General features: G+C 37.2%; 1 protein-coding gene across 2 annotated transcripts in view; it reads right to left on the bottom strand.

The window, feature by feature from the left end:
• Positions 1–12,287, bottom strand: part of LOC127418999 (kelch-like protein 17) — a 35,882-nt gene that overhangs the window by 835 nt on the left and 22,760 nt on the right. For both annotated transcript variants that reach the window (XM_051660012.1, XM_051660013.1), the window contains 7 exons: positions 12,021–12,137; positions 11,626–11,839; positions 8,475–8,619; positions 7,524–7,691; positions 6,177–6,265; positions 1,003–1,076; positions 711–892 (listed from right to left, as the gene is read on the bottom strand). In XM_051660012.1, coding sequence (XP_051515972.1) covers positions 711–892; positions 1,003–1,076; positions 6,177–6,265; positions 7,524–7,691; positions 8,475–8,619; positions 11,626–11,839; positions 12,021–12,137 — 989 coding nt within the window. The remainder of the gene's footprint in view (positions 1–710; positions 893–1,002; positions 1,077–6,176; positions 6,266–7,523; positions 7,692–8,474; positions 8,620–11,625; positions 11,840–12,020; positions 12,138–12,287) is intronic.

Below are 12,287 nucleotides of genomic sequence, written 5' to 3'. Positions count from 1 at the left end.
GAAGAAAATAAATACATATAAACCAACCAAAATGTATACATAAATAAGATAATGGAGACAAATAATCGAAAAGATAAAAATAAATATATTTTTAACATATAAAAGATGTGGGGTCAGGAAAGTTCTAATTCCAGCATATAAGAAAGGGTATACAATTTTTATTATTTACTCATATTAACTCTTAACGCATTTATTAACATGATTCCCCCCCCCCCAATTTAAGTGTCCCTTATTTTAAAACTTGAAAAGTGGAAACCCTAGGCAAGACTCATCGCCATGTACTGCAAAAAGAGTAAACAATGTGGCTCTATAGCTAAAACAAAACATTGCTTTGTTTGTTTGAGCATCCTGAGTGGCCAGAAAACACTGGCTCAACCAATGGCATGAGTTTGGGGCAGGACTTTCTGTTTGTGTAATCAGTGGAGAATGAGGGAAGATTTGAAAACCTCTTTCATTGTCAATGGTGGAGGAAATATTACACATTTCACCTGTGACACTGCAAAATTTATTGACTCAACATTTCGGTAGGTGATGCCTGATGTTTGACCGTTATTTTATAATGATTTGCAAGCTATAGGTCAGTTTGCGGGACAACATTTTTTTTCATTGTATTGTGTCAAGGTGTCCTATGCACCTGTATGTGACCACCATTAATACATTTATTCTAAATGTATTAATTTATCAACAATCTTTGAAGGCCACTATCATACCTGCGGATGTTCATGGGGGCCACTCCCTCCCAGGTGTTGGTTTTTGGATTATATCTTTCCACTGAATTAAGGCAGCTGGTTCCATCATTGCCCCCAGCAACATAAAGCATGCCCTCCAGTACTGCCACCCCAGCACTGCTTCTCCTGCTCAGCATGTTGGCAATGGCAGTCCAGGCATTACTCTGAAAACAAGGGAGATGAAGGAATAATGTTTTTAGTCATTTATCTAGTCTTGGAGAGAAAACACAAAACACAAACATGCCATGGGGTGCATTCAACATGTGTCACCTACCTGTGGGTCGTACTTTTCTACTGTGGCTAAGTGCGAGGAGCTGTCGTACCCACCAACCGCATAAAGACTACCATCTGATAGAACAAACTCACGAGTGAAACAGGTTCATGTTTGTTGTTTTTTGTTGTGTTATGCAACCACATAGGACATTCATCATTTCAGTTGGCTAGGGGCATTTTCACACCTGGCTCGTTTGGAGCATTTGTTTTGGAACCTGGTGCGTTTTCTCCCTTGGTTTTGTTTGTTTATGCATATATGAACATGACAATCGCACTTGGATCCGCAACAAAACAATTGGTTCAACTGCAAAAGAACTCTGGAATAGTTCGCTTGTAATGATACAATGATAGCCTATATCTCTGACAATCCGACCCAACAGACCAATGAACCGAACAATATCCCATGTATAAAAACCTGTAACCTGTAAGTCAACTCGTTAATATAATTAATAATCAAAACGTGGATATAGCTTTTGGTGACAATATTAAATATAATTGCATGTTTAAAATAGGAGTTGTTTAATAATTCCTGAGAAATTTGGAAGCATCCACACGTTGGAAAATCATACCACACTGCTCAGACATTCCACGACCCGACAACCGAAATCAGATGGCAACAAACGCTGACAGACGCCGACAGGGTTAACACACTGATCCGACAAAACCTGACAGATGTGTCTGTCAGCGTTGGTCGGTGTCTGTCAGTGCAGTGTGAACTGGCCTTTAGGCGTAATGTATCTACACATGTAGGATTCTGTAGTCTCTTGTGGTCGTTATTGCTAAAGCAGACAGCAACTCTAAACAGAAAAACAGCACCTATTTATTATTGATAAGCTGCTTAAAATACATTCTTTTACAGTATTTGTCCACCATTCACAACATTCAACCATGCACCATAAAATATTAGGATATTTTGGGCAGTGAAATGTTTTGTTTATAATTTAATTATAAACTATAAAATAAATGTATTATTCAATGACAGAGTTTGTGTATGAAGTGAAACTTCATGTTACGAGTTGAATTTAGTTGGTTATGACATTTTTATAGTAGCCATATCACCCTGTAGCTCAAGACTGGTTGCCTACTGAAGCTAAGCAGGGCTGAGCCTGGTCAGTACCTGGATGGGAGACCTCCTGGGGAAAACTAAGGTTGCTGCTGGAAGAGGTATTAGGGAGTCCAGCAGGGGGTGCTCACCCTGCGGACTGTGTAGGCCCTAATGCCCCAGTATAGTGATGGGGACACTATACTGTAAAAAGGCACCGTCCTTCGGATGAGACGTTAAACCGAGGTCCTGACTCTCTGTGGTCATTAAAAATCCCAGGACACATCTCGAAAAGTGTAGGGGTGTAATCCTGGTGTCCTGGCCAAATTCCCCCATTGGCCCTTACCAATCATGGCCTCCTAATAATCCCCATCCATTAATTGGCTCTGTCACTCCACTCTCTCCTCTCCACCAATAGCTGGTGTGTGGTGAGCGTGCTAGTGCACTGTGGCTGCTGTCGCATCATCCAGGTGGATGCTGCACACTGGTGGTGGTTGAGGAGATTCCCCTGTTCACTGTGTAAAGCGCTTAAAGTGGAGTGTCAGAAAAGTGCTATATAAATGTAATGTTCATTAATTCATTTATTTTAAATGTTTATTTTATTTTATTTTTATTGTAAACCACCAGGTAACTTCTGCACGTCTTTTTTTAGCCTATATCTCTGACACTTTTGAAGGACAAGTCTGTTAAATTTATGACTCAAAATTATTATTCTCCGGTTAAAGAGCTCAATGAAATTTTTTTTGGTTGATATTTAAGGATTTCAGACTGATAACAGACAAAGATGGCTGCCGCAAATATAAATTATTATTATGTTTTTTATCTTCTGTGGCAGCTGCTAATAGATACACGAGCAGCGCGCAGAACTGACCTGCATTGTGTGGTTTCCCGCAAATTAACAAGAAAATCATGTCCGTGATGACATGGCCCGAATATTAGCAGTGGGCTTTTCCAGTGTTTTAGGATGTAGCATTTGCAGTCATATTGGAAGACGTAACTTCTCAGTGAGTGCTAATTACTACTGTGTTGACTCATTAGTATTTTCCCAAATCAGTCATCAGATAGAGAAAAAAGATTCAGAAAGAAATCTCAGTATAGACTATTATTTCTTTAGATAGGGATAATTTTAAATAAAACTAAATTAAATTGAATTGACAAATTGAAAATGAAGTAGAAATGAAAACTAAATAAAAATTCGAAACATAACCTTGGTTGTAATGACTAACTCAGCTTTCACTTTCTTTAGTCTACGTTTGAGTGGAGGGGAAAAAGCAACAAATAACTGAAATGTCAACAGAACACAATAAGAAGTGTGTTGAAGGACAGTTTTGTCTTCATACACCTAAAGCATATGCTTTCATTCTGAAACCACTCTGAAGTTGGTTCAGCAGGAAACTAATCATAAAATATATATATGAAATGCGTATTGTTTTTGTTACATTTATATTGACAAACTGTTTTTCTTATTTGTGAAGTTTAAACTTAGCTTAAAATATTGATGTTGAGGTTACGGTTACAATTTTAATTCAGATTCATGAACAGATTCATTCAGACTCGACTCGGCCTGTTATGGACTTGGTCTTGGACTCAATTGTTTAAAGACTCAGACTTGACTCGGACTCGACTAAGGTGGACTCGAACCCAACACTATCCTGAGGTAATTTTACTATGATCGCTTCTCTCCTTTGGATAGCGGCAAAACAGACACAGGTAAGATGACGTTAGCAACATTTTGACAGATAGTTTCTATTCGTATAGATCTTTACATGGCTTCACTCTTACTGCTGTTTGTACAGTATGTATCTGTGCAAGTGTGTGTGTATGTGTGTGTGTGTGTGTGTGTGTGTGTGTGTGTGGGTGGGTTTGGGTGGTTTAAGAGGAAATTTTTTTAGGTTACAATCTGGTAATTACAAGGGTATTATGCTATAAATGTGGTTTATGAGGACATTTCTAGTGTCCCCATAATTCAAATCACTTAAAAAAACATACTAAACGATGTTTTTTTGAAAACGTAAAAATGCAGAAAGTTTTCTGTGAGGGTTAGGTTTAGGGGTAGGGTTAGGGTTGGGGTATAGAATCTATAGTTTAGTATAAAAGTACAGTATAGAAATCATTATGTCTATGGAGAGTCCACATAAGGATAGCCGCACCAACATGTGTGTGTGTGTGTGTGTGTGTGTGTGTGTGTGTGTATGCGTGTATACATGCGAGAGAGAGAGTGCTCTGTAACCATGTGAACTGGGACTTTTCAATGCAGAAATAATGCAAATCCAACTGATGGATAAAAATAACCATGGCGTAAATTTTACAACTCCTACTAGGGGTGTAACGATTCACTCATCTCACGATTCGGTTCAGGTCACGATATTAAACTCATGTTTTGATTCGGTTCACGATTCTTTAAACTAAGCCCAAGTTTTTTTTATTATTATTATTGCTTTAAAGACATATGCAAAACAGATAATTTCCTTTAAAAATAAGCTAAAATTACTGTTCTTAAAAGTGCTAAATGATCCATCAGCGATGTACGGGACTAAAAATCAGCCCAGAACAGGGCAATGGTGACACCAAATGGAAATATTAGCTAATATTTCTGCTTACATATGTTGCTTACACACTGTCACATTACATACATTTAAAATATTTTAAATGAAAATAGCATTTTTCTAAAATAATAATGTCTCTGATTATATTGGAAAAAAATAAAAAAATAAAAATAAAAACATATTTAATGGAAGTGCATGCTTATCTAGTTAAATAATAGTAATTTACAGATGAAATCAAATCAGTCATGACATTTGGCATTAGAACTTCCCCATAGCATCATTATTCACAATATTCAGTATTCACATTTTTGAACCGCGATGTATCGTGCCACGATAAACCGTTACACCCCTAACTCCTATTCATCCGAGTGATGAATAATGTTTATTTATAGCACAACCTCTGACTGGAATGCCCATTCTGTACCATGCGGCAACATTTTGCATGTACTGGTTAACACATTTTTACAGGTATATAATTTTAACAGGTATATTGATGTATCAGCCAAATCCTGGAACAGCACACAAACATTCTGACAAATGAGAGGAAAGTTTGCTCGCATGTGACTGTTATTAACATAGTTATGGTCAGTTTTGAAATGTTGCATTGTGAAAGCAAACAGAACCAAGAAGAAAATGCAATATTGTAATTTTAGCTGGTTTCGAAACAAATCAAACAAGCTACAGGTCTGAAAACGCTTTATGTCACACAGCTGGGTGAATCTCACAAAACCTGTCAAGAACATGCATGGGTTATGTTTCACTCCAAAATCAAAAGAAATTATGTCCCACTTTATGTTAGGTGCCTTTAACTACTATGTACTAACATCAAAATACATAAATTACAATGTATTTATTGTGTAACTATATGTTATTCTGCAAAATTCTCACAAGATTCCTATTTGCTGCTCTTGAGGTTGAGGTACGGGTAGGTTTAGGAGTAGGGGTAGAGGTTAGGGTTAAGGGTTAAGGTAAGGATTGGGTTAGGGGGAAGGTTAAAAGTGTAACTACAGATGTAATTAAATGCAGATACTTAAAATGCAAGTACAATGTAACAACTCATATGTAAAGAATAAGAACATTGTATCAAATGCTAAAGTACAGAGTAGTTAAAGACACTTAATGTAAAGTGTGTCTGGAAATTACATTTGCTTAAAGAAAATGAGGCCTGTTTTAGGGCTATTGTTTTGATTTTTGCATTGTGACATTAGTTTCTTGACAATTAAGCACATTTCCCCCAAAATTCCCATTACTATAATGCAAAGACATCTCATTATCATTTTTTAAGTTAAAAAAAATACTATTTTTAATAGATATTATTTGTAATGTACAGTCTAGACGCATTACAGTAATAAGAATTTGCAAATGCATCTGAATGGTCCTGAAAAATAGGCTTTTTTGTCCTTATGCAAAATAGAATTTCTTTATATTTTAAATGAATAAATATTAATAATAACAACAATAATAATTATAAATGTTGGGGATGCTTTCAGGAGATTCGCCCCGCTAGTGCTTGAAGTTAGTTGCTTGTTTTTAGCCTTTTATTTTAAATAAAGACAATATACTGTATATTTTTTAGGCATTACTAACCTAATGTAGCCACTCTGACATATCTCCTCCTGGTGCTCATAGCAGCGATGGAGGTCCAAGTACTGGTCAGAGGGTCATACCTCTCAGCACTTGAGATTAAAATCGAAAAGAGACAGATAGAAAGGGAGATATCAGCTTATTTGACAACTAACTAATGTACAGTTACAAACAAGAAACAATGTCCTTATAAAAGCTGGTTTATAGCTGTGCTGGATCTCTGTCAGCTGGGAGACTAAGACAATCCTGCTTTCAAATCATGTGTAAAAACCTGCTTATTATTACTCTGCTAGCTGTCACTTACAGTATGATGTGGACTTATTTTTCTGTATAGTTCCAGAGAATGATCTCTATTCACTATTCCTTGTAAAGCTGCTTTGCAACAATATGTATTGTGAAAAGTGCTATATAAAATAACTGAACTGGATTAAATCTATTCCACTGGTTAATTTCACATCCATTTCCATGGATTTCCTTTTTCTGAGTGATTTTAGATAAACATTTAATGCTGTATTATTATTATTTGTATGCAAAATGACTTTCAGTGGGATTATGGTTAATTCTGCTTAATGATGTCACATTGTTGGTACACTGGCCTGTTTTAAGGTGATTTAAAGGGGTTAAGGACATATTCATCAATTAAAAAGAAAAGAAATACAGAAATATCAATATACTGCTGTCTTTTTAAAAAGATAGAATTATATCAAAAGAGCTGTCTGAAGACTTTTTATATCACTTCATTGTATGATCATTTACAGCATTCTGTCACTGTGTAACATCTCTTTTTGCATTCCATTAAGAAGAATAGTCATAAGTGTTTGAAATGTAACAATGTTGATTACCACAAAAAATTATTTCGACTCGTCCCAGCTTTTCCTTAAAAAAAGCAAAAATCGAGGTTACAGAGAGCACTTACAATGGAAGTGAATGGGGCCAATTTTTGGAGGGTTTAAAAGGCAGAATGGGAAAATTATAATTTTATAAAAGCACTTACATTAATTCTTCTGTTAAAACTTGTGTATTATTTGAGCTGTAAAGTTGTTTATATAGTCATTTTTAACAGTCATTTTAGGGTTTGTTGACATTACATCGTCACTGCAACACAGAGTGTGTTTTTACAAGTGATTTTATCACACTTAAATCATGTTAACATGCATATTGTATATGTCTTGTGGCTATACCTTTTAAAAAATTGAGTATTTTAATGTTCATAAATTGGCCCCCATTCACTTCCATTATAAGTGCCTCACTGTAACCCAAATTTTTGTGGTAATCAACATAATGCGACAAATGCTGTCAATTGAGCTTAACTTGTATTGAACCCGGAACATTCCTTTAAGAATCATATACCTGTTGAGACAGGAAGCACCATCATATCCTCCTGCGGCATACAGCAGACCGTGTAGTACGGCTACACCTAAACAGCTCCTCCTCGTTCCCATGGAAACCTCAGGCTGCCACGCATTGATTACTGGATCATATGACTCTACAGTGGCCAAATCAGAGGTGCCATCATACCTGATTTGGGAAAAGCATGGGAAAAAGAGGGTGAAACTAATGATCTTCCAGCACAAGTAATTACAGGACATGTTTGAACCGTAACCATTCACAGAAATTACATTATTTGTCAACACCTGACATCTTTCTTAATTAATCTTATGTAACACTTAATTGCCTCAGCAGTGGAGTACCTGTGGGATACAGGCTTGTGATAGATGAGGCGTTCATAATTCCATGCCCACTGACTGCTTTTAGAAGCCTGACAATGACTTACTAATAATCAGGCCTACATAGAATTGGCACCTGCAGAACTCCACAGAAAGTGCCAAAGATTTCAGCAGAATTTGAATGCCTGTTATTCAGAGAGTCTACGCATTCCACACCCTTTCAATGTTTGTTTAACAATTAACTACCAATAAAAATGTACTTTTGCACTCAGAACTCAATTGTACTATTCCCAGATTTAAATCAACTTCCCCCAAAATCAGCAGAGGATATGCAAAAAAATGCCAAATGTATTGGCTAGTTGGAAAATGGGTTTGCAGTTACTCTTGGTCAGCAGTCAACAAAGGAAAAAGCCTGAGGAATCTGCTTTTATAAGTTTGGCATTCTCCGTAGTAGGGCATCATAATGAGAATCAATTTACATTTTTATGCTAAACTAACTGAGAAACCAAGACTCGTTCCACAAAACTTGGCACTCTTCCATCTTAATTTGGCACTATAATACAAAAAAAGTGGCTGAATTTTATTTTCCGATGCTCTAAAATCTTCGACCTATGGGACTTTAGAGTATGCGTACCCGCCCACAGCATAGAGCTTGTTTCCGATAGCAGCCACACCAACTCGTGCCCGTCGTGTTGACATGGATGCCACCATGTGCCAGCGGTCTGTCCTGGTGTCATAGGCCTCACAGTCTCCATGAATAGCAAAAAGACTGCCTCCACCTGAGAAATGCATAGAAACACAGTGTAAAGCAACTGGCATGAACAAACTATTCTCAAGACCAAAGTTTGCTCTTATATTTGTTCTTGCTGAGCTAAACCAGATTATATAAACCTGATATATACTGATTGTACCAGTGTTAAAATGGGCAAGGAGGAGGTGGGAACCGGCTGAACAGTCAAAGTAATATTTGAATGAAAACAAACAAAAAGGCACAAACACAAATACACACACGACAGCTGCATGTGTCTCTCTCTCTCTCTCGAACTGCCGCATCCGGCTTGGCCTTATCCCTCTCCTTGGCTGATTAGCCTGATTGGGGGCTGGCCGTGCGGACTCATGGCCCGGCCCCGCCCTCCTCCTCGTCACACTGATTATAAATCAAAATTATATTAATGAAATATACATTAATAAATGAATATAAAAACATTATTTTTATAATTTATTTATAATAAAATATATACACTGGCGGCCAAAAGTTTGGAATAATGTACAGATTTTGCTGTTTTGGAAGGAAATTGGTACTTTAATTCACCAAAGTGGCATTCAGCTGATCACAAAATATAGCAGGACATTACTGATGTAAAAAACAGCACCATCACTATTTGAAAAAAGTCATTTTTGATCAAATTTAGACAGGCCCCATTTCCAGCAGCCATCACTCCAACACCTTATCCTTGAGGAATCATGCTAAATTGCCAATTTGGTACTAAAAAATCACTTGCCATTATATCAAACACAGTTGAAAGCTGTTTGGTTTGTTAAATGAAGCTTAACATTGTCTTTGTGTTTGTTTTTGGGTTGCCACAGTATGCAATAGACTGGCATGTCTTAAGGTCAATATTAGGTCAAAAATGGCAAAAAAGAAACGGCTTTCTCTAGAAACTCATCAGTCAATCATTGTTTTGAGGAATGAAAGATTTCATACAAAGGTGTACACTACAGTCTTTAAAGACAAAGGACAATTGGCTCTAACAAGGACAGAAAGATGTGGAAGGCCAGATGTACAACTAAACAAGAGGATAAGTACATCAGAGTCTCTAGTTTGAAAAATAGACACCTCACATGTCCTCATCTGACAGCTTCATTGAATTCTACCCGCTCAACACCAGTTTCATGTACAACAGTAAAGAGAAGACTCAGGGGTGCAGGTCTTATGGGAAGAATTGCAAAGAAAAAGCCACTTTTGAAACAGAAAAACAAAAAGAAAAGGTTAGAATGAGCAAAGAAACAGACATTGGACAACAGATAATTGGAAAAGAGTGTTATGGATCTTAACCCCATTGAGCTTTTGTGGGATCAGCTAGACTGTAAGGTGCGTGAGAAATGTCTGCCACATCTATGGCAAGTGCTACAGGAAGCGTGGGGTGAAATGTCACCTGAGTATCTGGACAAACTGACAGCTAGAATGCCAAGGATCTGCAAAGCTGTCATTGCTGCACGTGGAGGATTTTTTGATGAGAACTCTTTGAAGTAGTTTAAGAAGTTCTGAACATATTTTTTTTTTTTTAATTATAATAGTAATTTTTCATGTTATTAATGTCCTGACTATACATTGTGATCAGTTGAATGCCACTTTGGTGAATAAAAGTACAAATTTCTTTCCATAAGAGCAAAATCTTTACATTATTCCAAACTTTTGGCCCCCAGTGTACATTTAAATTACATTAAATTGCATTATACAACATTAATTGTTGGTCTTGTTTTCTCAACAAAACCAAAAAAAAAAAAAAAAAAAAAGAGAAGAGAAACTGTTTTATTATGATCGTGAAAAACAAATGCATGAATCATGACCTCTGTGAGCTTCCATATGTGTCACTATGAATTTGAAATCTACTGTTTTTAGATGTTCTTTTTTGTAGACTGTTTTTGTAAAGTTCTCCCAAAAATTTAAATTCTCTCATCATTTACTCACCCTCATGCCATCCCAGATGTGTTTGACATTCTTTATTCTGCGGAACACAAACAAAGATTTTTTAAAGAATATTTCATCTCTGAAGGTCCAGACAATGCAACTGAATGGTGAACAAAACTTTGAAGCTCCAAAAAGCACATAAATGCAGAATAAAATAATCCATACAATCTAGACTCCAGTGGTTTAATCCATGTCTTTAAAAGCAATGTGATAGCTGTGGGTGAGAAATAGATCTTTTCTACTACAAATTATCCTCCCTGCCCAGTAGGTTGCAATGTGCATAAAGAATATGACTCGCCATAAACTAATGAAAAAGAATTTATAAGTGAAAGTGAAGATTGGTAGTAAAATAGGACTTAAATATTGATCTGTTTCTCACCCACACCTATCATATCACTTCTGAAGGCATGGATTTAACCACTGGAGTCTTATGGATTACTTTTATGCTGCCTTTATGTGCTTTTGGAGCTTCAAACATTTAGTCACCATTCACTTGAATTTTATGGACCTACAGAGCTGAGATATTCTTCTAAAAATCTTTGTGTTCAGCAGAAGAAAGAAAGTCATAAATATCTTGGATGGCATGAGGGTGAGTAAATGAGAGAATTTTCATTTTTGGGTGAACTATTCATTTAACTTATGAAATATTAGAATATAATACACAATGATAAAAGTTTAAATGTTAAATCTATTAGGTGGCATTTATATAATAAATCTTTAAATATTACTGAGACCAAAGCAAAAAGGTCCTTTTGTTTTAACCTCAGATATTCTCAAAGATCAAAGTTTGACAATTTGAGGGGCTTTACTGAAAAAATACGGGGCTTAAGCCTGGTAGCCCACCCCAAGCGCCGCATATGGTTCAGCTTCAGTGGACTCCAAATTAAACACTATCCATTTATTTAGGTCCGATTTTATATATCTCTAGATTTTTCTCCCACATATATTTAAGTCTGTCTTCTGCACAGAATTTGTTTTCCAACACCATAACTGCCTGGCCACCTATGCGTGCATCTTGCATGGAAGATTGCTTATGTTCACTACCCCAGAGTACAGAAATGAATCGTAAAGTGAATGGCCCTGATTTACAGACCTACGGCAAAGAGAACTGGACATGCACCCTCGCAGCGCCGTGGACGGGTACGGCTGTTGCTGAGCACACCTCTCTGCTCGGGCATCAGGTGATACTTCAGAGCCTCGATCAGCAGGTCTTTGCACTCAGAGTGGTGACGCACCAGCAGCTCTGTATCCACATTACTCATGAGAAAGTCTCGCGTCAGCAAGGGCAGCCGCACACACTTCATCAGCTGAAGAGAGATGGATGGAAAGAGTGAGAGGCAAGATGTGTGTGTGCACTTTAAGAAGGCTGAGAGGATCAGACAATACAAAGGGAGGGGATAGAAGCGTTGCATTATCCTTTATAAGCATTAAACATGATTCACTCTGCTGATGTTAAAAGTGGAGTAGGACAGGTAGAATCACACTCACCCTGGGCACATGTTGCCTCCGCCCATCCATGTCATGCTTGACCCAGCTCAGCACGGCCCTGTACACCTCCTCCTCAGATGGGACGTTCAGGTTATCACTGGAGATCAGATCCAGCACCTACAGAAATCACAAGAAAACCAACAAGTCAAAAGCAGAATGTTAGCCTCAGGCACCATTCACTTAACTGCATCTTTCTTTCCATACAATGAAAGGAAATGGTGACTGAGGCTAATATTCTGCCTAACATCTCAGTCTGTGATCCACGGA

The sequence above is a fragment of the Myxocyprinus asiaticus genome, chromosome 28, assembly GCF_019703515.2.
Source record: "Myxocyprinus asiaticus isolate MX2 ecotype Aquarium Trade chromosome 28, UBuf_Myxa_2, whole genome shotgun sequence".
Classification (NCBI taxonomy): domain Eukaryota; kingdom Metazoa; phylum Chordata; class Actinopteri; order Cypriniformes; family Catostomidae; genus Myxocyprinus; species Myxocyprinus asiaticus.
Note: the sequence above shows the minus strand (reverse complement) of the source record. Positions and strands in the feature narration are given on the sequence as shown.